Source organism: Aulostomus chinensis, chromosome 8, assembly GCF_037954235.1.
Source record: "Aulostomus chinensis isolate RoL2024-O1b breed Wild chromosome 8, RoL_Achi_v1.0, whole genome shotgun sequence".
In the NCBI taxonomy this organism is placed as follows: Eukaryota; Metazoa; Chordata; class Actinopteri; order Syngnathiformes; family Aulostomidae; genus Aulostomus; species Aulostomus chinensis.
In genome coordinates this window covers 25,081,460-25,106,701 of record NC_141327.1, presented here as the reverse complement: position 1 = coordinate 25,106,701, position 25,242 = coordinate 25,081,460, and the positions used below count along the sequence as shown (strand labels likewise).

The 25,242-nt window shown below is 44.5% G+C and overlaps 1 protein-coding gene across 2 annotated transcripts in view; it reads right to left on the bottom strand.

Annotated features, from left to right (window-relative positions):
- Positions 1-691: 691 nt before the first annotated feature.
- The window catches only part of dchs2 (dachsous cadherin-related 2), a 28,991-nt gene continuing 4,440 nt past the window's right edge, over positions 692-25,242 (bottom strand). The window contains exons 2-20 of one of the 2 annotated variants that reach the window (XM_086211892.1): positions 24,910-25,101; positions 24,601-24,832; positions 23,522-23,758; positions 20,729-21,757; positions 20,113-20,300; positions 19,634-19,733; positions 19,377-19,549; positions 17,848-18,691; positions 16,486-16,725; positions 13,509-13,643; positions 10,706-10,915; positions 9,682-10,539; positions 9,481-9,576; positions 8,707-8,918; positions 8,472-8,623; positions 7,297-7,427; positions 6,877-7,163; positions 6,241-6,382; positions 692-4,304 (exon numbers count right to left, since the gene is read on the bottom strand). In XM_086211892.1, coding sequence (XP_086068018.1) covers positions 1,693-4,304; positions 6,241-6,382; positions 6,877-7,163; positions 7,297-7,427; positions 8,472-8,623; positions 8,707-8,918; positions 9,481-9,576; positions 9,682-10,539; positions 10,706-10,915; positions 13,509-13,643; positions 16,486-16,725; positions 17,848-18,691; positions 19,377-19,549; positions 19,634-19,733; positions 20,113-20,300; positions 20,729-21,757; positions 23,522-23,758; positions 24,601-24,832; positions 24,910-25,101 — 8,070 coding nt within the window. In that variant the 3' untranslated portion in view covers positions 692-1,692. Of the gene's footprint in view, positions 4,305-6,240; positions 6,383-6,876; positions 7,164-7,296; positions 7,428-8,471; positions 8,624-8,706; positions 8,919-9,480; positions 9,595-9,681; positions 10,540-10,705; positions 10,916-13,508; positions 13,644-16,485; positions 16,726-17,847; positions 18,692-19,376; positions 19,550-19,633; positions 19,734-20,112; positions 20,301-20,728; positions 21,758-23,521; positions 23,759-24,600; positions 24,833-24,909; positions 25,102-25,242 lie in introns of both variants that reach the window. The other variant, XM_086211891.1, reaches the window with a different exon arrangement.

Sequence of the window (25,242 nt, the reverse complement as noted above, 5' to 3'; positions counted from 1 at the left end):
TTAGCTTTTCTTTTCGAGGCCTTTGCAGGCATTAATACTAGCACTATGCATAATGTTCATTGAGAAATAATTACAAAATTATGAGACACTGCGATTTTAAAATCAGACAGTCAAAATTATGAAAAAACACCTGAGTACAGTGATTTCAGAAACCTCAAAAGTCTCATTTACTCTTCGGCCACGTGGCAAAAGAAACCAAACAGTTGCAGGAGCAAGCAGGAAACCATTTGCACTCAAGCAGCATTGTGAAAAAAATACTGAGCATTGGAATCATTCTAGAGTAAAATGTAAGCGTTGTAAAACTGATACTTGTGTCACTCTTGGCAAAGCTGGTGCAAATGCTGCCTGAGGACAAATACAGCTGAGGGTTAAACACACACAACACATCAAAAATATTGCTTTACAATTTTAGAGGTTAATGTAAAAACTGGCTGCACTCACACAAGACAACATATAATGAATGCGTACTGTATTAAAGTGTGAAATTACTGGAAAACGTCTTCTGTGTTCGGAACTTTCAAAGTAAAATTTCAATCCAAAAGGAATTAAATCGTTTCAGTTAAGCCTCAGGTGAATTTTCATTTGTGATAAGGTTACACAAGTACCACATAAAATGTTTTTATATGCAATGCAGTATGAATTAATTGTTTCACCTTGGATGCTTGTTTAGGAAAATACTGTGGTCGGCCAACCAGAATGGCTGTTAGAACAAGATAATATTTTCATTTGGATTTATTCCATTCTATGGAAAGATATTATCTTTGATACCGTAACATCATCTGCTTACATTCACAGTTGTACAAATGACCCCAAAATAATATCAGCATTATGTCATCCCCATTTTATTTTTCAATTTTTTTTTTTTTTTTTGCAAGTTTACAACATCTTAAAACTCTGTATAATTGCTGGAAATTAGAAGATAACAGACTGTTTCCATAGCAAACATTGCAAAAACCAGAACTCTGGTGCTGGTTTGTGAAAATCTGTCGCAATCCTGGTGACATCAAAATAAAGTAATCCCGCACTGAATTGCACCCATATTATTTCAAATAATTGTGTGATTCCTACACTAACCTGGACTTTCACACTTTGACAGGCTGAAAACTGTAATGACGGAGGGTCCACCGATTAAACTAATAAAATGAGTTCTGTTCCGATTTTATTAGCATTTTATTGGCAGAATATATTGATGACAAATGAGCCAAAAAGGGGGGGCTTAATTTAAATTCCTGGTTTTTTATTATTCCAGAGAAAGAGACATAACCACAGAACAATATTGCTTTTCTTTGGTCATTAACGATAAACCAGCCTGGAGGAAAAAAAACAACAAAAAAAAACCTATGAAGTCTGGAACCAACTGCAATAACAAAGTGTTTCATTTTGTGCACATGTAAACATATTTTTACAAAGAACATTTAGTATTTACAAGCTGACTGAAAAATCTGCTGTTTTAAAAGTTGTACATTATAAGAATATAATGTCAATCTATTCTGTTCCAAATATTAGTTTGATAACAGAAGTTATGAAAGGAACCTTAATCCACAGTAGTGACACTACTACATTCAACCCATCAGTCCTCAAGCAAAATCTTTCTGATATCTTGATTATGAACCAAAATCTTAAACTGAACTGTGAATTTCCCCTGGAGGTATCTGAGCAGGCTCGATGTCACAGTTTTGTCAATGTTCATGTCTACACTTGTATTTCTGCCTCCAAAAGGCTTGCAGTAAGGGGCCCAGAATCCAGTCTGATACCCCCCACTCCAGTTTCTGAGACAACAGGTGAAGCACTGGGGGTCTTCATTGTGAGCGAAGACAGCGATGGAGAGAAATTCGGAGTCATGGCTGTAGGGGTGAGTCCAGTGTTCCTAGCTAAGGGAGAGTAGGCGTATTTGCGGTAAGAGGGCATCCTGCTAAGACTTGGCACACGAGTTGGCTTCCGTGGAGGTACAGTCCTAATGCCAGGCTGAGCCACTCCTGTAATAAGAGGTGGCGGATGCATGAGACTATTAAACCCTGCTGCTAAGCCCTCGCGGCCGCCTTGCAGCTCCTCATCAGGGAGCATCCCGATATCTGTGAAGACGGAGGCTAGGGTCTGGAAGCGTGGCTCCCAGCTCAAGAGGTGGTCCCAGCTGTAGCTACCTTGCAGCTGCTCATCTATACACAGAAGAGAAGAAAGAGAATCTGCAGATGCAAGAGCCTCCGAAAGGGGAGCGTACCCTTTGGTCCCCATGCTCTCCTCCAAATCCCTCACCCTGAGTATTGCTGGGAGTAGTCCTTCACCTCCTCCCTCTTCCTTGAAGTGGAAGAGGCTCTCTGTGCTGGCCATTCCTGAGATTAAACATTTGTCGACTGATAAAATTTGCTCTGGCCCTACATTGATAGTGTGGATGGAGACATTGTCCCCAGGCAAGGCAACATCTGAGATCTCAGAGGTCTGATTCCTTTGTGCAAGTTCATCTCTTTTACAACAAGGATACTCATTAATCCACTTGATCTCCTGGTCCTCAGCTGTCTCACCCTCTGCTGATCCACGGCCGCTGGAGTCTGAGTGAGTGTACGGGTTAGATATGTCCTTCTTGGTCACTATGAGGTTGGGACGTTTTATCTCCTGCAGAGAGATGGCACCATTTATTTGGCCATTGGACCTGCCGAATGAGCCTGTGCCATGGTTCAAGCTTGCAGCAATGGAAGCAGCCTTTTGGATGGAGGCTTCTTTAATTTTGTAACTAAGAACCAAGCTCACAAAAAGGATGAGGACAAGTAGGAATATAAGTAGTGAGACACTCAGACTAACCATGTGTGCATCAAGAGGCGCCCCAGAGAGTGCCTCCGCTGAGCTGGAGATATTAATGGAAACCAGACAGGTGGTGGTCCTGGAGCCCAATCTGGGACTCGCTGCAGACACAACCAGCTCCACCAGGTCTTCACGGGCGTGACTGCCCCGTCTGCGAAATACAGGGCTCGACACAAAGATGGCACCGATTGTTTTGTTTATCGAGAAAAATGGTGACGAGTTCACAAGGGAGTACTCCACCACTCCGTCCACTCCTCCATCATGGTCCATTGCCATTACGAACCCGACTGTCTCCCCTGACTTGGCATTTTCTGGCAGAAGGAAGTGGTACCGCTTCTGGGTGAAGACCGGGCTGAACTCATCAACTCCCTTGATGGTCATCTGCACTCTCACTGTAGCTGATTTGTCACCTTTGTCTCTGGCTTCCACTACAAAGCAGTACTCATTCTCGCGTTCATAATCAAAAGTCTGCCTGGTGTGAATGTCGCCTGTGAGGGGATCAATGGCAAACGCCTCCTTTCTTTCAGGGCTGCCACTACCATAGTCCATGAAGCAGGAGGACACAATCGAGTAGGTAAGCTGTCCATAGGGGCCTAAGTCATTGTCGACAGCGTGGACTGAACAGGCGTGGGTAAACACTGGCAGGTTTTCCAGCACTGAACAGTTGAAAGCAGAGAACAAGAAATAAGGAGAGTTGTCATTCTCATCCAACACTGTAATAAAAACCACTGCAAAAGCCACTTTTCGATCTTCAGATAATTCACCGCCGTCAGAGGCTCGGATTGTGAGGGTGTATTTTGAGTCTTCCTCGTAGTCGAGTGAGCTGTTCACCACTAGGATGCCAGACTGAGGGTCCAGTCTGAGGTGACCTTTACTGTTCCCTGAGATGATGTCATAACGCAGCAGGCTGTTGGTTCCCAGGTCAGGATCCTGAGCACTGACCTGGACCAACCTGGTTCCCACGAGGCTGTTTTCACTCACTTGCGCATGGTACTCTGTGTGGGAAAAGACCGGGGCATTGTCATTGCAGTCTGTGACGCTCACCATAACGACAGCAGAGCTGTTCAGCGGAGGTGTTCCTCGGTCTGACACTATCACCGTCAGAGCGTAGCTCTCGGTGGTCTCACGGTCTAACGGGTTACACAGAACAAGTTTGCCCACATTTCTCATCTGATTCTCAAACTGAATCATTTTTACTTCCAGACAGAATCGCTTCTCGTCATTTCCCCTGATGATGGCATAGTTCAAATGGGTATTCTCTGGGATCCAGTCTTGGTCTTCTGTCGAGAGCGTCAGTAGGGTGGTATCTGTGGGTGTGTCCTCAGGGACAGTTAGGGTGTAGATGTCCTGGTGGAACAAAGGTGCGTGATCGTTGGTGTCTTGAATTAGCACGTCTACGGAGGTGACTGAAGAACGGACTGGATCCCCTCCGTCTCTGGCCTCAACAAGGAGATGGATTGGGTTGCTGTTTGTGATGGCCTTTATGGGTTTATTGGTGAAAATAGAACCTGCAAAACAAAGTGTGTTCAAAGATAAATTACTTTCTGTATGATCTAATGACTGTGCACAACGAGGCGTCCGCACAAATTTCAGCCAACTTGTTTCCCACTCTCAAAAATACAGGGTCACCTAAAAGGGTGTAGATGATCTCTCCAGTCACTTGAGAGTCAATTTCTATCCTTTCCGTTAATCCAGTACGCCTTTCTGGCAACTTGAAGCCCCGTATTGTCGTGTACTACTGTACCGTTGAGGGAACATTATTTAAAAATGAACAAAATGATTGTGGCACCTCCTAAAGCCCACCAGAGCATTGTAGTGTCTTTCAGGTCATGGTATTGTTTTCTTGATATGCCAATGTCCCTCTCATCGAGTTGATTTTAAGCTGTGGCTGATCGCGAAAAGCTTTGATGGTCACACAGTAGGCTTCCTGTCCAGCACTCAGCAGTAGACCAAGTCGCTGGAGAACATAGTGCAGCATCTATCACGCTAAGGAGAGACTAATCTCTCTGTGGTATCTGACAGCATAAAGGAGAGCATTTATTTTTTTAACGTGCATTCCGCCTGTGGTCAGAATCACGCCTCTAAATTAATGCTTATGTGTGTGTAAATTGGCGCCTACTTGTTAACACATTTGCCATAATATCTTAATAAGGTGATACTGTGTTCTGCTGTTCCTTTTACAGCCCACCTAATGGGAGGCAACAGAGTACAGACTGACACCAGAATAAAAAAAAAAAAAAAGGGGATTGTACTTTAATTAATACCTTAAGTTAAAATCTAGGGGATAAGCAAAAAAACAATAAACCACCATGAGAGCACAGTGAGCTTCAGCAGCAAGAGAGTGTGGAGCTCCAGCAGGCCTGGTCAGGAAGGACTAAAATGACAATTTAAACCCACGCACCACCCAAAGACTCGGCCACTGCATGGCTTGTTGGGGTGCAGAGTGGCACAAAGCCCCAAAGAGCTAAACAGATTAACAGAGCTGAGAATCAGTGTCAGATAAATCTTTTTACAGTGTTGCTTTCTGTTCAAATTATTCTGATAGTCAGGTCTTTACATTTGGAATATCAAAGGAGAGAAACTGCTGGAATGACTTGCCATCTGGTCTCAGCAAAACAATAAAATTGTTTTCAATTGATGGAGCAGAAGGTTTGACAAATAAATTAATTGTTTCTGGATGTGTTTCCCTGCAGAATAAGAACAGTTCTGGCTGCCTGTGCCATAATATATGGAGAGTTAGATCATAGTCTATAGCAATGAACGATCATTTCCTGTGTGACTAGTATTTAATGAATGCCATGTGCTGACTATAAGACGAAATGTTCTTCTTGGATGACAATGAAATGTGGTGCCCATCCATTTTATTATTCCACTTCACTGCCAATTAAACTTTTCTGCAAGATGACTTCATTAAGCCTGAGGATCTCTCCTAAAGCCATATCATTTATTGTTTGTGAAATAATTATAAAAAGTATGGAAAAACTTAGGCACACCACAGAAAGCACCACGCCATTTAAATTTTTTGTTTTGTTTTATGGCACTTTGTTCGATGTTTCTGTAAATGTAACTTTCCAATAGTGCTCCTGACCACAAATACAGTTCTCTGATATTAAACTTTGGGGTTTAAACAAGATAGAAGCTCATAAATCACTCTTAAATGAAAAAGACAAGCCAGCACAAAGTGCTGGTACGGTTTCAGCTCTGTAGGACTTATCTTTGTTCTTGGGTTTAAGGATTTATAAAAGGGAGATACGATGATAGGCATGGCTCCTCTGAAGAAAATGTATCCCAGGGACTTGTAATTGCCATCCCTGCTGCTGAATCTCTCTCCCTGTGCACCAAACTAAACGACACCCACAACTCCTAAACTGAGGAGGCAGTAAGAGAAAAGAGCACAAAACTCAGACGTCGAGGAAATGTGTATGTTCGCGGAGGTGTTCGCACCATTGTCTGGGTGGATGTAAAAGCCTTGTAAAAGCGATGAGAGCAGTCGGTAGGTGACCTTGCCATTGACACCAGAGTCGACATCAGTAGCGGACACTGTCAGAACGAACGTATCTGCTGGAACCAATTCTGACAACTCCACCTGAAACAAAAAAAGAATACTGAGTCTTGTCTGCAGCAAGGCCATCATGGATTTTGTGTATCATGGTGCACATTCTAATTGACCATAATTTATAAAGTGTCAGATAATTCAAGATTATCAAGCATTCTTGCATGGAACTACATCCCTCTGTAACTCTTTACCCCTGAACTTTACTACAGACAGGATTCCTCAGAGGAACAGTTCTACATTTCTGAACTATAGAACAAGAACTCTGTAGATCTGACTTGATGATTTATTGAAAATGAAGACATTGTATTAATTATTTACTATCACTATGAGAACCTTGTGATCCTTTATCCCAAATCTGTGACTTTGTAATGAGCCATTACATCTGCAAGTGGCAAAGTCCAGCTTTCAACCCTTTTCTGCTCAGATCAGTGTTCAAATTGTTCATATCTACATATGAAAATTAAAAGCCGTGTGACTAATAAGGGTGCATTCACTTTTGCTTGTGGCTTGGCACTCATCTCTACCTGGTAGGAGACGTGGCTGAAGACTGGGGCGTTGTCGTTCACGTCTTGCACTTGAACTTTGACCTCTCCGGTTGTCTGGTGGAGGGAGTCAGACGCCACGATGGTCACACTATACTCTTTCTGCTCCTCATAGTCAAGAGCTCGAGTGAGAGAAACCACACCCGTGTACCGGTCAATAGCGAAGGGACTATTTGTGCTACTGTTGTTTGCGAAGCTGTAGGTGATCGTTGAGCTGAGGTCCACATCGTTTGCTGTCACCTGGGCAACCATGTAACCTGCAGGTAGATCTGAAGTAGGAAGACGAGAAGCAAGACTTAAAGGAGACTTCACTTTAACATCCTCTTAAACTCCAGCACATCAGTTTATATTTTCTAGTAAGATCCTATCATGATCATTCAAAGAGAACAACAGTGGTCTCACTCTCTGCTATGAGCACAGGTTCCATGGGGGGAATAGCAGGGCTGTTGTCATTGACGTCCACCACCAGTACCCTGATGGTGGTGGTGCTGATGAGAGGAGGGTTCCCCCTGTCGGCTGCCTGCAGAACCAGCCTGTAATGGTAGGGAAGTAAACGAATAATGATGGTAAATACCAGTGATTCTTATTGCTATAATGGACTTTATTTGTGTAAAGGAGTTTTGTTTGATTTGCACTGTGCGGGCATCAAAGGCCCCTGGCATCAATTTGCTAACTGCGATTTGTGCCATAACATTTGCTCATTTACAGCAGGCTTGCTTCACTAACTAAATAATCTGTGCAGGAGTGTGCCAGTACTCAGAAAGTAACTGGAAATTTGCAAGTGACAGTTAATTGTGGAATATCTAAAACCACTTAGTTTGCATGTAAGCAGTGTTAAGAATGGTTTTATAAAACTGGCCTCAGAAATTCCACGCTGGCTGCTCACACCGTGACCACACAGGAGTCACTTCCCATTTAAACCAATTTAAACTCATAAACCCCCTTCAACTGAAAAAAAATATAAAAACAGGAATGCAGCTGGAGAGGGGATGGTTGAGTTAAAAACCTGCTGTTTCTTGCTGTTTTAATAACATATCTGACCGGCAATTTAATGGGTTCTGTTCTGGCCTGTGCAGCATCCCTCACTTGCACAAAGTTTAATGATCATTAAATTTGAGTTAACGAGGGGCAAACATTGGCGTCTTGTTTTTCCAGTAATTCAAACGTCCATCTATCCATCAATCCTGTTAAGAGTCATGGGGGGGTGGAGCCTATCCCAGCAGCCTTTGGGCGAGAGGCGGGGTTCACCCTGGACGGGTCGCCAGTCCATGGCAGGGCCACCACATAGAGACAGACAACCATTCACACTCACAGCCACGCCTACGGTCAAGAGTATCAATCAGCCTCGTCCCCTCTTAATGTCTTTGGACTGTGGGAGGAAGCTGGAGTACCAGAGAGAACCCACGCAGGAACAGGAAGAACATGGAGACTCCACACAGAAAGATCCTGAGCCCAAGTTGGGGCTCGAACCCGGAACCTTCTTACTGTGAGGCCACAGTGCTGACCACTGCACCGCTGTGCTGCCCTAATACAAACATTTCTAGCAAAATACTAGCTAATGTAGTAAGTCAGTGTACTTGTAGGAAGGCGTGATCTCACGGTCCAGCAACACATTGGTAGCAAGAATCCCACGAACAGAGTCCAAGACGAATGCGTCGTTATGGTTACCAGAAAGGATCGAAAACTCAATCTGCCCGTTTATCCCACTATCTGCATCAGAAGCAAACACCTGGAGACAAAAATGGAAGCGCTTAGCCATAACTGGATCATGTCATCATCAACCCTCTGAGTTTTGAATGTTCCCGGTCCTACCTGCATGATGTAGGTGTTGCGCACTTGCCCCTCCCACACAGCTGTTCTGTAGCCGCTGTGTTCAAACATGGGTGCGTTGTCATTGACATCCAGCAGGCTGATAGAAACCCTACAGTGAGCCTCCTGCAGCCCGTTGTCAGCCAGCACCACCAGCTCGATCTGAGGGCCCGCCTCATAGTCCAGAGAGTTATCTTTCTGCACCCGGACCTCACCTACAGGTGTGATACACAAGGAAGAGAGTCGTGTCGTATATCAGCTCTTTCGCAAGCTAAAAGTCACATTATAGACATACAGTAAAAATGCTTCTCATTTCCACAATTGTAGTAAAACTTAATTCCGTTAAGAAACGGATTAATTTTTTTCTATTGGTTGACAATTTTGACCATATCTGGGAAAATGATTGTGAGTAATGGAAAGAAAAACACAACTTTGGTACTACGTCAGTACAACTAGATATTTTTTGAATATTTGGTACCTTTAGCAATGGCATTAGGTTATGTGCAGGAGTGATTGATTAACTTGGTGGGGGAAAAAATTAAAAACACTGAAAATGACTGAGACGTTGGAGGCTGAAGCAGTCGCTTCCACTTGCCAACCCACTTGACATATTTATATACAACAATTCAGTACTGCGAAGGAATTCAGCGGATTATCTGGCCCACAGTCAAATCCGGCTGGTAGCTATGATCCTTCTTTAAAATAGAAACTAGGAAAATACAGTGAATGAGAAAATGGTGTGTGCAGTGCAACTCAAAACCCAGTTTTATTTCTTACCTGTGTGACGGTTGATGGAGAAAATGTGATTCTCGTCGCCACTGAAGATGGTGTATGTGATCCTTTGTCTGCTGTTGGTTTGGTCACTGGCATCAACTTTTGCAATCCAGGTGCCTTAATAAACAGAATATGCTGCTGATGATGATGTCATGTTCTCAGAGCCCCCCTCCCCCCGGCAGAAATGGACGTGGTTCCACCTACCAGCTCTGCTATTTTCTTTGATGGTGGAATTGTACACTTTGTTTGTGAACTGCAGTCCTTCTTGTTCTCCTTTCAGGTGGATAAACACCAGGCAGGTGGAGCTGAGCACCGGTTGTCCTCGGTCTGAAACCACAACCTGCAGCTTCCTCCCGGAGAAACCTGCTCTCACTCGCCTCCTCAGTGAAATCTCTCCAGTCTCGCTGATATCAAAAAGATTTTCCTCGTCGGACAAAAAGAATTGCACCGTCCCGTTCTCTCCCTGGTCGCTGTCTGTTGCCGCCACCGTGGTGACTACCTGGTTCGGAAGCGTCCTCATGGAAACCCAAGCATTGATGGGATTCTGGACACAAACTGGCACGTTGTCGTTTACGTCCTCCACCTGTACGGTCACTGATGCCACAGAGCTGAGTGGTCCTTGACTGCAGCCGTCAGTAGCCACAGCTTTGAGAGTGAACTGGGCCCTGCTCTCTCTGTCCAGACACCTGGTGGTCCGGATCACACCTGTGGAGGCGTCTACTGTGAAAGCCCCCTGGCTACTGTCCTCTGTGAGTGAGTAGGTTATGTCCCCGTTGGAACCCTCATCAGGATCGAGGGCAACAACACGCAGGACCTCGGCTCCAGCTGGCAGGTCTTCGACGACAGAGGCGTGGTAGGACTTACGGGTGAAGGCTGGGACGTTATCGTTCTGGTCCAGCAGCACCAACTGGAGCTGGGTGGAGGAGCTGAGCGGAGTTCTGCCATAGTCACGGGCCTTTATGGTGAGGGTGTAATTCTGCTTTTCCTCGCGGTCCAGAATCTGTGTGACGCTGATAACACCTGTGTGGCTGTTGATGGTGAAGCGACCTCTGTAGTCCTCACCTAGGATGAAAATAAGACACGTGGTAACAAACAGAATCATTCTGACGGGATTTGTCCCACTTCAGGTCCTATTCCTTATTACCATGGGAACCAAACGGTTACGATAGGATCTGTAAGGTAGGACATGTCTGCAATAGGATTCCATGGAATTATCTGTGGTCTTTACCAAGTATGGAGTAGTGTATAGTCCCGTTCTCTCCGCGGTCTGGGTCGGAGGCTTGAGCGGTGTGGATGACCCCTGGGGGCAGGTTTTCTGGCAAGCTGATCTGGAAAGACGACTGCATGAACTCTGGAGGGTTGTCGTTGTCGTCCAGCACGGAGCACAGCACTGTGGCGGTGGAGGAGAGAGGGCGTGTGCTGCTGTCACGGGCCTGGACTGAGGACACAAGTCGATAGAAAGTCACAGTTATTTTCCCTGTTGGCCAAGGTATCACCTTCCAGCAGCAATCATTTGCAATGCAATATTTTGGAAAAGCCACGAAGGAATTTCTTTAAATTTGGACCACATGTCTACTGGGACTATAGGATGGATTAGAAGGGTTTTGCTGGTCACAGGTCAAGTTCACTGTGACAGGAACACTTTGGTTCGACTTACAACTGCTGTGTGTTATTCTTGTGACGCCAGTAAAGCAATGTTTTCCTGCAGAGCTGGAACTTCAAGATTGCTTTTGTTGACCACTGTTATTTACCCTCAGAAATGAAATTCAAGCACCTATAAATAATGCAAGAGATCCATCCAGAACTGGTAGAAAAGGAAACCTTGCGCTCAAGAGGGCCTGAGAGAGAAAAAGGAGCCAAGAAAATCTGGATTTGTTTCATTTTTTACAAATTACAATCTTGTGAAAAGCTCCATAAAATGCCTTTAAACACAAGTGACCTGTAAGAAAATTAGTTCCTGTCTCTCGATGAAATGCTGCAATATTGTGTCTTGAGATTATTTTGACATTTTAAACAGAAATTAGACAAATAGGATTTTCAGCGGCGTCTAATTGCAGCACAGACAAACTGAGAGAAACAGCAACACATTTTTATACCTGCTGAAAATAACTGGATCTTACTCTTTCCCCCTTGCAGCCGGAGAAAATCGTCCCCACATATTTAGATATACAGAGTGATTCTGGCACGACTTCAAGACCTTCATACTTGCCTGTTATTATATTTCATTAGAAGGTCTAATTGTTCTCCATACTGCTGACTGTACAAATATTATGATAAAACATCTGAAAGCAGTTTATCCCTAAACACTGCTGAATAGTTTCAATGTAATTACTGTATATCCCCCTGAGAGGATGAAATCAAACACTTCAGAAGGTGCAGCAGCGGAGTCAGGAACAGTTAGATACACCGTGCCTCCGCTCTTTAAAATGATACAGTTTCCTTAACATAAATCAATCTGCAGAAAATGTTGCTTTAATACAGAGAGCAGACCTTGAATTCTTTATGGCTTTGGCTGTGAAGCATGACAAGAAAGAGGGCCGAGAATAAGGAACAGAGACAGCGTCTGTGTTGGGCTGCTGAGGCTGCAGAAAGCGCCTTCATTTTATTTGTGCAGACACTAACTATACATTCATACGAGTAATAAGATTGTGGGGCAAGTATTGATTTAAATGTGCAGCGACCAAGGAAGACTGTGCAAATACAGGCTGGTCATGACCAACCCGGTTCACGCGGGAAGAAATACGTTGAAATATTTATGACAAAATGTTCTTGCCTTTCCTAAAGGAGAAAATGTGCCATCAGAATCAGACGCTGCATTTCTGAGGGATATATCCCCATACATACATTATATATATATGTGTGTATGTGTGTGTGTATATACACACACACACACACACACACACACACACACATATATACAAACGTCTAGTTATTGACAACACTGAGCAATTTTTCAGTGTGTTCAAGAGGAGAGAGTGTGCTGTGCTCTGGTTTTGGTTTTCATGCGTTGGATTCGTCTCCGCTGTTTGTTTTTTTCCTGCTGTTTTTTTTTTTTTTTTTGGTCTGCTTTTGTTAGTTGTTCTTTTTTCCTTTATTGTGACAGAGTTGTAAATAAAACAAAAATTCTCAATAAAAACTTCAACGTACATAAAAAGCAAATATGTTCTCAAAAACTACGCAGAATCTTTTTTACTGGTTTTCAAACAGCTGATGTTGAATGCATCACGGCTACTTTCAACAAAGCACATTCCTCCGGTAAAAAGAACTCTTGGATTCAACTTTTGAAAAAAAAAAAAGAAAAGAAACATAAATTCTGTCTGTTAAAAAAGGCTAAAATGTTTTGTTTTTTTTTCTAACATGCACAGAGAACCTGTGAGGAATCTAAACCTCCACCTTCTCTTTGACCACAACATCTCTATTTGGTTTCCTCAGGTCAGTAAATGTTCTCCCCCACAGTTGGGGTCAGTTTCTGAACCTTCTGTCTGTCTGTCTGTCTGTCTGTCTGTCTGTCTGTCTGTCTGTCTGTCTCTCTGTCTGCCTGTCTCTCTCCATACATAATTCATGATTATCCTTGTGCCATTTACAACAGGTGAATAGCTTTATTAGCTACAAAAATGGAGATGAAAGGTTTGGGTAGAAGCCAAATTGCAGGAAGCCTGGAGCCAGATGGATCCGCTGTGCTCCTGTTTTATTTGTTCTTGCAGATGCGATCTGGCCCGGCGATATCGGGCTGGAGCTTGCAAAGAGTAAAATTATGGAAATTAAGAAGAAGAAGGAAAAAAAAAAGAAAGTACACCAAAGTGTCTAATTGTGCCATTTTTCACAAATTTTCATCAATTATTGCACAGTGACGAGAGAGTAAACTGAACAACGCAGCATCTCATTCATTGAATTTGCAGGGTGGCGCATCTCCGGGGAGCGCCACAAGACGATGAATATCTCAGGCAGGAAACAATACGCCTGCTAACGTCTGACAACTCCCGCTAGCTTGCTCAAGGACTCCCAGGTGTAGATGCTGACACACGTCCTACCTCTGAGGGTGAAATGCTGCTGCTGCTCTCGGTCCAGGTAGGAGGTGGTGGTGATCAGACCGGTATAAGGGTTGACGCTGAAGAGCTCGTAGCCGGGACCCGGCAGCAGGCTGTACCACACCACAGCGTTCTCCTCTGTGGGACGGAAACAGATGGTGAGTGTAAATGCTATACATGCTCTGTTGATGTCAACCATCTTTTAAACGTTACTGAGCAGGAATCATTCGTTCCGCGTCGTAAAATTCTGGTGTGACTGTGAGGAGGATCATGTGTTTGACCAGATCGACAACTGGACATCATATGTGAGGGTTCTGACGCGCAGTCCCTCTTATCACCCTCAGCGTTACATCAGAACAAGGTCAGGATCCTTCAGGTGATTTTCTGTTTTTCCTCCTCAGCCACCAGTGGTAAAGAACCTCAGCAGTTGCAGAGTTCTCAGGGTTCAAAGCGCTGACCTGACATTCAAAGGTGACGTGTTCATCCGTGTGTTCGCGGTGCAAACGCGGAAAAGGAACATCATCTTTTTTGGGCTTTAAGTCTCTATGCAGTCTCGAAAACCCCCCAGATCCTTAATACTGAACGATACTGTTTAAGTTGGTTAAAAATAATTGAATTTGACAAGCGGACACCTTCCCTAAATCAACCCGAGGTTCAATTGTCGCACCTCATAAGTTGAGTTTAACTTAAAGGCTGCTTCACTAAATTGAAAACAGAAGCATCACACAATGTAATGCATCACCTCGGGAAAGTGACAGGGGGGCAAAAGGCCATCGACGCTGCTCCGGTCTGGCCTGCAGCTCTGATGGTTCTACAATGTTCCTCTTTCAGCAGAGACACACTCGTGGATGGGTAACACGCCCTCACGAGTGCTCCAGTAGGCGCTATCACAATATCATGGAACCGTATTCCCCACTTACTCTCCCACAGGGTTCAACGTTTAATCATCTCAGCCCCGATCATCCTGAACGTGTTCATTTGTTCAGGATTTTCTTCTTTTAGTCAATGAATTTGAATAACACCACAATTTTTAATGAGAAACAACATAATAGAGATGTTATTCTCCATATACAGGCTTTTAAAAAAAAAGTATTATAAATGTCACTGACTGGTGGCTGCGTTTATCTTTCTCATTATTTTTGCACAGTGGCAAAATAAAACACAGAAATATCCCATCGAACGCCAATGAGATCAAAATAAAATGAACTTGTGATTACCGCTGATTATCATTTAACTGTCTCAATCATATTTTTAACAAAAACACCCCCCCCCTCTTTTGTATGAAGAAAAATCGCTATTTGATTCATGCTGATGTTTTATGGACCAAAAAAAATACTTTTTTTTTTTAAATAAAAAAAATTTTGTTTTGATGAAGCCTGATTTTGGTTATTCGGTTTTGCTTTCACTTTTTCTTTCAAAAGATTAATCATGTAACCTGAATTTACGCCTCGGTGTTATCAATTTTGTCTTTATTTTTTGTTAAAACCAACTAAGTTCTTACCAAAATTAGCAAATTCTTCATATATGATTGCAGTAATTAGCCAACCCTTGGGACACAAGGGTTGGCTAATTACCAAGCATATAAATATTTAATCAAAATGGCCGATGCCGACGCGCAGAAACCAGATACCGGTACGTGCACGAGACAATGGTCATCTTCAGAGCGCTGGGGGGGGGGGGGCTGCACAACTGATAATGAAAGGAGAGTGTTGGGAGAGCGGCTGATGGGCCAGATGGGCCGATCAGAGGAGACAGATGAAAACACCAGGCCTATTGGCACAGATGGCTTGGATTATAGACATCATCATGAGAGAGGACCTTTCAAATCTCCCCGAGGAGCGCTGTGCTTGCTGTTCTTGGACAATTCTCACCCCCAAGAATGTTAGTTCACATTGAAGCCCCCCCCCCCCTCCCAACACACACACGCGCACGCACACGCACACACACACTCTTGTATAAATCCCCCTGCCACACATGCCCCACACCTCCTTGAGACAGCAGCATTTAAAAGGACTCACACTGTCAACATGCAGAGACGAAACGGGATTTAGGAGGCCCTCGTGCACGTCGTGTTAAAATAAACAGGACCGGTGTGTGTGTGTGTGTGTGTGTGTGTGTGTGTGTGTGTGTGTGAGAGTGAGATGAGGGGTCGGATGAATGAGATTCGGTGGGATGTACACGTGTGTACATAAGACATGAAAAAGACACAAATGGAACAACACACGACGTAAAGGGGTCACTGGTTGGTTTCAATTAAAATGCTAATGGAGTGAAGCTAAACAGACAATCACCTTGATTCTGCTGAAGCTCAACCAAAACACGGCAGGTATTTCAACATGTGGCGCCGTGAAAAAAAATAACAAAAGGGAGATTGTTGTGTTAACCTTTATACAGAAAACGTTAAAGGGGAATTTGCTCATTATAACCATTTAATTCTATACAAAAGACTCGAGTGCTGCGCGAACGATTTCTAAATAATTCTAACAATATACCAGTATCGACTCTTCAGTTTTATTTTCATATTTTCTTGAAGGCCTTTTACGTTTGAGGCTTTTTGTCTCAAAGATGCCGTCTAAGTGCTGCTCCCATGTAGGTACAGAGGAAGCAAAAAGCCTGGATGCTCATTTCAAGCTAAACAGTTTTCTAAACGATCTGTAAAAAAAAACACAAAACAAAACAACCTAAACAAAACCAACTATTCTCTCATCACTACAGGTATTGGTGTGATTTATGTGAACGTGAGTTCCAAACTCACCTCTCTGAGAATGTGATTTTCAGAACCTGACATCCACACATCTACTAAGCTGAAAACGTCCATCATGTTCTGTCCTGTCTGGTTCCTGGCGTCTTTCCTGACTATATTTTTGACGTGGACGATCTCTGTGCACTTCTCTAAAGGGTAAACCAGTTCCTTTGTAGTATTTCTTGCTTGTGATCAATCAAACCTCTAAGATGATACAAAGAGCTTCTAACTCTGTACCTGAGTCCTCATCAGTGGCAGAGACCCTGATCACAGGTTCTCCGGGGTCTCGGTTCTCCACCACACTGGCGTTGTAGATATTAAGACTGAAGACAGGCAGCTGGTCGTTCACGTCCCCGACCTCCACCGTCAGAGTCTGGGTGGAGGAGAGCGAAGGCAGGCCGTAATCCACCGCACGGACCGTCAGACGGTGGAAACGCTGGGTCTCGTAGTCCAAAGGAGCGGAGAGAAGCAAGAGGCCTGGAGGAGACGGATGGAGATGGAGGGGAGTCGTCTCACGTTACAATTTGAAAGATCAACACAGGCTCCTTTATGATTTTACAAATGTGTGCGCGATGTTACAAGTACAATAAAGAACTGTCAGTCCAAGTACATTTACAGTGTTTTTCGCAGCTTTTAACTGCATCTCACATGATAAACTCAGGTGAGGGAACGTGGTTGAAAGCCCTGAATGAATTTCCATTCTCACGTTGTTGGTTTATTTCATTCAAATGATGATGATGAAACTTCATCCACGTGATGCAGATAACGCATGTTTGCCAAGATTCTGAAAGGTTTTGGTTTTTTTTTAATCTCAGCCTTTCTCAATTAGACACAAGTAATCATTACACATCGTAGTAATTAGAATACTTTTCGAATTAAAGCTGCAAGCAACAGTTTAAACTTGATAATATTTGGATTTTGCATGAGGCAGCACACTTATGTGTGCACTTCAGGGCAAATATGCTTTCCTGCATCCACTGGGTGGCACCAGAGGACACATGCACCTACGACTTCAATATATTATAGTGATTTACATCACGTGAAGACGATACACTGTAATTTTGAAGTAAATCAGACCAGGCTTAGTTCCTGTGACCACTATGTCCCACTATGACTTAAGTGTAACTCGTAGATGTCTTCAGTCTGGGACTCTCATCAAAACCTCGGAAAAGGGCTGACACTGTTGAGTTGGATTCGTTTCCTGGTCCTATGATGAAATCTCAAATCTGTCCTTGTCGCCACGGTAACCCTGCCAAGCAAAATACTCTCAGTCTTCACAGTAACTCATCATCCAGATCTGAATGTTTTTCTGACCAAATGTGAGACAGATCTGGTCAATCCACTCGGAGGAGGACGTCAGAGTGTAAAACACGTCATTTCCTGTCTGCCAGCAGGTGGCACTGTGACCTATTCAGTTGACATGCTTCTTCCTCATCTCTTAACCAAGTTTAATTAATTCAGAGGAAAAGTAAACAGAAAAATGCAAACAAAAAGACTGGCTTCATGGTAGAGGTAATTATTAAAATAAAAGAACATGAATAATAATGGCGAACCAAGCATGTCGGCCATCTTTACTGCTACAATCAATCATCCACCTACCAGTTCTTCCCTCCAGTGCGAACAATCCTTTCTTGTTTCCAGCCATGATGACATAGGACACCAGCCCATTTTCACCTTTGTCTCCATCGATGGCCACAAAATGATGCAGCAGACTCCCCACCTCCGCATCTTCCATCACCTGGACCCTGTCAGCTGACACAAACACGGGCCGATTATCATTCACATCCAGCAGGAAGACCTGAGCGGTCACTGATGTCCGCCTCCGCTGGTCCCTCCTCTTCGCCTGGTCGGTGGCTGTCACAGTGAAGGCAAAGCTGGGGGTGGTCTCGCGGTCTAAAGGCGCCGCTACAGTCAAGGTGCCTGTGTGAGGGTTCAACTGAAAGGGGAAGCGTACAGACGACTTGCTGAGAGCAGAGTCAAAGGTCAAGGAGTAACGGAGGGCACTGTTGGGAAGGGTCCCATCAGCGTCCCGGGCATGGAAAGCAAACGCCAGTGATCCAACTGCAGCGTCCTCCCTCAGGCCGAAATTCATCAGCTTATCAGGGAACCAGGGTGTGTGGTCATTAACATCCTCCACAATCACACCGACCAGCACTGACACGTTCATCCCGGGGACGAGTCCCTCATCCTCTGCACGAACCACGAGGAAGTACTGAGCTGCAGACTCGTAGTCCAACGGCTGGTTGATGTATACGTCACCAGAGGAGCCGTCGATCCCGAAGTGGGCGCTCCCGTCACCCTCACTGATAGAATAGTGGCACTTCCCTTTATCTGAAACACTGGCCGAACCGATGACAGTCCCCAGCTCCATGTCCTCCCTCACTGAAAAACGCCTCACTACTTGAAGGTTGGAGTCGCCAGACTGAGCCTCCAGCCCATGAACCTGCAGGGGAAACACACACTGCGTTAAATCCTGGTGAATCTCCTCATGAAGGGTCAAAACATTTGAAAGAATTTAGCGAATTTAAAATTTGGACAAAGAGCAGCACTGGCTCAAATGTTGTGGATACATTAGGATATTCTAGAAGATTTAAGATATGAAATGTCTCCCTCTGCTGGCTGATCTTTGGACTTGTTCTCCTTTTGCTCAACACTCTTGCACACACAGTATTGTCTCACTTCACATTTGGAAAATGAGTGTTTTCTTGTGCACTCTTGAAAGGCTACACTAATTTCATGACTGTAGTTCAGCGTTTTTATCAGCTGTACATGCTGGATCATTTTTATCATACGATCTCCTAATCATTGTCAGTTTCTGCACACGACTAAAGTGACACTTCACCTAAGAAAAGTGTATTTTGCATTTCAAGTACTCACAAAGGTGTCCGGAACTCATCAAGATTTTTTTTTTTCTCCAACCTGCCTGACTTCTTCGTGACTCCAGAAAGCATAAAGCCATGTATACTTAGCTTGAAGCTTATGGAGACTGATGGCTAACAACAGCAAAACTGTCCAAAAACGTCCATTTACAAACTTTCAAGCACCTGGTCTGGTGCTATAAACTTCCACTTTAGCGCTCAGTGTTACTGCGTTCCTCCTTTTCCCAATTTCAGAAAAAAAGACTTTACCTGAATGTGAATGACTGCCGTGTCCTCCAGTGACGAGGCGCCGCTGTCCCTGGCCGTGACTCTCAGAGTGTAATAAGGTTCAGCAGCATTCTGGCTGAAAAGCTCCGTCGTCCTGATGTCTCCACTTTTACTGTCAATCTCAAAATGTCCAAAATTCCCATCCTCGAGACGAGCTGAGACAAATACATGAGAAATACATGTTATTACTCACTAAAAGGTAGATTCATTCAAGACTCATGCTACCATCCACCGCGTACCTGCCACCAGTGAGAAGGTAACTGTTCCATTCTCCCCTGCATCCAAGTCTTTGGCAAACATGTTTGCCACCAAGGATCCTGGCGGGAGGCCCGACCAGATCTACAACGGCAAGATTTAAGAGGACTGAGGACATCGATACGTGACCAAATCAACCAAACTGCACAGAACCCACATCTGTGTTTTTAACTACTTGATCTGTATTTACTCTCATTGCTCCAGACTGGAAAAGTCCACAGAAATCATCTCAATAAATGACTAAATTACTCTCAGTGCTTGGGATGAGTGAGTGAGCCTTCTTATCTTACTTTGTGTCACAAAATTCAAATCAAACAAGCCTCATTTGATTAAAAAGAAAATCTGCAATATAAAAATATGGTGCTGTGTTTAAATGTCTACTATGCAACATTTCCACTTTAAAATGGATATATATATATATATATATATATATATATATATTTTTTTTTTTTTACATGTGTACCTGAACATGAAGCTCCTTGCTGGCAGGCAGGTGTGTGAACTGTGGAGGGTTGTCGTTGATGTCGGTGACCAGGATGTGAACTGCGGCGGTGGCATTGAGGCGAGGGTGGCCCTGGTCGGTCACCAGCACCTTCAGACTGTGCTGGCCGTGCTGCTCCCGGTCCAGCGCCACCCAGTTGATGATCTCACCTGGAGGAGGACAGACTCTTATTTATTATCCAACCAAAGAGAATAGATTTGCAATCAAAACATCTTTTTGAGAACGAATCTATCAACACTGCAATCAAAAAGATGCGTCTGATAAATTGACAAAAATCTATTCATGCAAAATCCAAAGTCCAGTAAGTGGGGCTTATATTTTGAAAGATGACGTTTTCATTGATTGATGCAGGAGTGAGTACCAAAACTCTGAAATAACAACATGGTCCCTCCAGCCCCAGGCCAGCAGAGACGCCTCACGTCCGTCTGTGCCGGTCCCTCTCAAGAGAATCAGTCAAAGCCTTTGGACTTGCATTCTAACGTTTGCTCTCAAAGGTGTTTTTTGATCATCAGCACATTGTCTGAGTGCACCGTCACGACAGAAGCCTCACACCTGATGGATCTAGAGAAGGTCTTACCTGTTTTAGCGTTGATGCGGAAAAACTTCCCATCTGAGAGCAGGATGTAGGAGAGCTGAGCGTTTTTCCCAGAATCCTTATCCACAGCCTTCACCTTTCCCACCACACCTTGAGGTGACAACCCTTCTGACACGGTGAAGTAGTACACATCGGCGCTGAACACGGGGGCGTTGTCGTTGACGTCCAGCACCAGCACCATCACCGTGGCTGTAGCTGTGGTTTTGGCCAGCGTAGCCTCGCTCACCGTGGCTAACACTTGAAAACGAAACAAAGATTCCGTCTCGTAGTCCAGATTGTCAGAGAGATACAACCATCCTGTCCTCGGATGAATCCGAAAGGGAGCAGGAGGGAAACCCGGTTCCACCTCCAAGGAGTAAGAGAGGCCGGAGTTTGAGGTGTGGGCTACTCTGCTCCGGTGTGCCCTCACTTGGATAACCCGTGAATCTCTCCGGTAGCCCTCGCCGATCTCCACCTGGTAGACTAACGTCTCGAAGGCGAGGTCGTCCTCAGCAGGAGAGCGGTCTACGCTGACAGTGAGGTTCAGCATGGAGCTCTGGGAGGGGTCGCCTTCATCTTTAGCCATGATTTCCAGACTGTAGCTCTGCTGATGACCCACCTGTAAACTCTGGTTTAACGTCACCGTCCCGAGGTCGGGGTCAACAACAAACAGGCGACTTCTGCTGCTCTTCAGGTAATACCGTACCCGTCCATTAGCGCCGCTGTCATAGTCGTGTGCGTGAGCGATGAACAGCACCGTTCCTGGGAGTGTGTTTTGGGACACTGTAATGGTGTCACTGACTTTGGGGAAGACGGGGGCGTTATCGTTGACATCAGCGATGGTGATGTTGACCTGGGTGGTGCTGTAGACTGGAGAGGTGTTGGTGTAGGACTGGAGGAAGAGCAGGGAGTACGGCAGAGACTCGTGGTCCAGAGATTTGGTGTTACTGAGGAGGCCAGACTTTGGATGAACCGAGAACAAACCCTGAGGGTCGCCAGAAGAGATTCTGTAAGACACGGATTCGGTAGAATCTGTGGAGAAAAAGATGATTGTATTTGTACTGAAGCATTTTCTGTTTACACACAAAAATATAAACTGTTTTTGGCATGTAAAACTTTGATTTGCACAGATTTTATTTCAGTCCGTTCATATCGTGTCCAGTTTATAATTTTTCTGAAATGTTTTGTTTAAATTGAGAGAGATTCAGGACATGAGGAGGAGATGTAATGCAAATTTTCAGTGGTCTAACTGTCTAATTCCAAACAGAACACCAACACTAGATGGCAGTGTTCCCATCTGGAGATCTTGGTTCACTGACTGGGAAGTGTGCTGTCCACATAACATACAGTTCATGGATAGAACTGTTGGAGTACGTCGATCAGTACGTCACTGCAAGAAATCCTCACCTCGTGTGAATTATTCATTTTTATTCCCTGATTGTATCGAAACTGTTTGTGAAGTGTTGATTTATTTTACTTGCAAAACTGGGACTGAATGGCTCTTCACATGGAAACTTAACTCTGCCTCGAACCACTGACCCAAAAATCAACGTTTTACTAATGAGGGTCACAGGTTCCGTCCAAACTTGCACACGCAGTCCGTTTTTACTGATCTCAAGTCTGGCTTTTGTGTCGTCTTTTGTGGCTGAGGTCATGCTGACAAACGCACTCACACAAAGACACACACGAAGCAACAAAGAGTAATTACAGCAGGTCAGAAGATCCTATTAATCCCCTCTAAGTGTTTGTTGCTCCAAACCACAAACACACAGGGAGCATTTAAGCTTGTGTGGAGGCTTAACGGAGCCCAGCTCTGTTGTTTCTGCTTCATGTGTTAATCTGTTAATTGATGAAACAACCTTAAATGACTGTCTCATGTGGTTTATGTGAGTCCCTGGAGTTGATGGTCCAGAACAGGTCGGGAAAACTGAGAAACGGCGCAGAAAAGAAGCTTTCTGTTAAACATTACACGGTTTACAGCTGCTTCACCTTTCAGGATTGTATTTCTAGCTTTTTTCAGCAGCTGCGAGTTAACAAGGCCACACATTAACATCCGCATTAATCATGACAGGATATGAGGGTGCGTACATTATTATCTTTAGCCCTTATAAATACATTTAATTGCCTCGGAGTGTTTATCACTGTCATCTGTTTATCTGGTTAGGGAGGATTAAAGATTAAACCGCAGCTTTCCTGTTTGCCACTTCATGTCTGGGACGACTCAGTTGTCCTGTCGCAGTCATTGGTCAGGAAAAAATCCTCCTGTCTGAAGCTGTCTGTGTTATAGATAAGACTTAAAATACAACCTCTGGTCATCGCTTTCCAGGTTCTCTCCACCTGCACACTTGGACCAAATCCTAGCTTGTGATTTAAAGTTAACCAGTGATTCATCAGCGAGGAGAGGACGTGAAAATTATTATCGCTGGATTACTTTTTGGGAAACTGTGTGTGATATTAACCTTTGACCACCATGTCCACAGCTGCTCTCAGATCAGTTTAGCGGAGCATGACGTGTGCAGACGCTACAGTTAGGAAATGTACCGAATGTAATTTCTCAGTTGGACTCTGCAATAAAATCGATACAGGAATATATCGCAATATATCTTTCACGACGCAACAACCATCCTGCCAGCCTGTAGAGGTCGCTGCACAGGCCGGCACTATTTCGGGGAGACGATGTGGTGTCATGGCTGACAACAGACCGGAGCAGCACTTGCTGCTGAATAAATAAAGTTCAATAAATGCACCAAAGTAAATCGACCCGGTACAGCGAGGGCGCCCAGAGGCTGCACTTACCCGCTGGGTGGACGGCCTCCACAGTCCCCACAGACGTGCCCGGAGGTGCGTCCTCCGGTACTGTGAAGGTGTAGCGGGACCTCTGGAACACAGCCGGCGCCTGAGCGCTACGTAACACATTGACGGTGACCTCGGCAGGTCTGAGGGAGGTCCGGCCCTCGCCGTCCTGAGCCGTTATGGAGAGTCTCACGCTGGCTGCACCCAGGTGGGTCAAAGTGGAGGTCAGGTACAGCATTCCTACACACAGAGAAGCAGCAGCAGCATGCATGTAAATGTACTTTATTAAGGGTTCTGACCCAAAATATAAACGTGTTCTTTCCTGCTTGCCTGGATCATTTAACCCATTCGGGGTGCTTCTCTTGACCCAGAGAAATAATCTTGAAATATATTTTTAAAGATTTGCATTTTAGTTCAGACAAGCATTTTGAATCCCTCAGTTACAAAAACACTTGCAGAACCATCATCACTTTTCACCAATAGTGACTTGAAGTGCTATTTTCTGATTTTTGTCAAAATAATTTTGTCTACATCCAAATATAAAATGCATCAACTATAATTCTGAATATTTTAGTCACTGACTCTCTAAACTGTGTGACTGCAGATGGATCAGGAGCAATTTTCCTTTTCAGCTGAACCGTTCTTGCAGTTCCATCTGTATGAGCTTTCAACTGCCGTATTATTCTGGAGCCTGCAGAGAGTCAACACCACCTCAACTGCTTCTTCTTTTTAAACTAGTTGACATTCAATTCAAAAGTTCTAACAGCCATATGGGGGTATAAAGCTTTGGGTCTCTGCACCTCTCCTGCTGTTCCTCTGTGACACAGGCAATCATTTCACGTGGGCTTACACCGAGTAAGTCGTCGTTTATCCCTGAACACTGAAGACTGCCAGTTAGAAAAGTTCCCTCGAGAGTTACTGGACAGGAGCTGACCATCACCTAAGCTTCTGAAGTTATTTCCATACCAGTTAGAGACCTTGACTGACATATTAATTGTACTTTTTCTGTTGAAAAGGGCACATTTTATGTGATATTTTCTTCTTTTTATGTGCTGTAAGCACAGAACGTCATGGCTGCCTACCCGTTTGTTTATCGAGTGCAAACAAACCGGACAGGTCTCCGGGAAGGATGTCGTAGGTGACCTGCCCGAACCTGCCAGCGTCTCGGTCAGTAGCGATAACGTTGAGGATTTCAGCGCCGGGCTGGGCGTGGCTGCTGATGCTCATGGTGTAGTCTTCAGGGTTGAACACCGGGGCGTTGTCATTCAGGTCCTCAATCTCGATGTGCACGTAGGTTTGAGCGCTCAGGCCTCCCTGGAGAACGCAAAGACAGGAAAAGCTACGTATGTCTGTCCGCTGTGCTGGGACGCATCATGAATAACTTCACTCACTGGGTCTTCAGCTTTGACAAGGACATCGTGGACCGTCTGCCCCGCATCCCGATCGATGTCCTGGGAGACGCACAGCTCTCCAGTCTCTGGGTGGACGTGGAAGAGGGGGTGCTTGTCCTGCTTGTCAAAGCCGTCAGACAGAGAATAGTGTAATGTCCCAAACTCAGGGCTGTCTGCGTCTTTGGCAGCGACCTAAAGAGGACAAATGCAAATATGAAGCTCAGAGAGGCAGAAATTAAAACAGCATTTATCAAGGTTCTCTTTAGTTATACTCCTCTTTCATTGCAACTTTACTTGGTATATAAACATTTTAAGCAACGTAAAAGTAGCTTA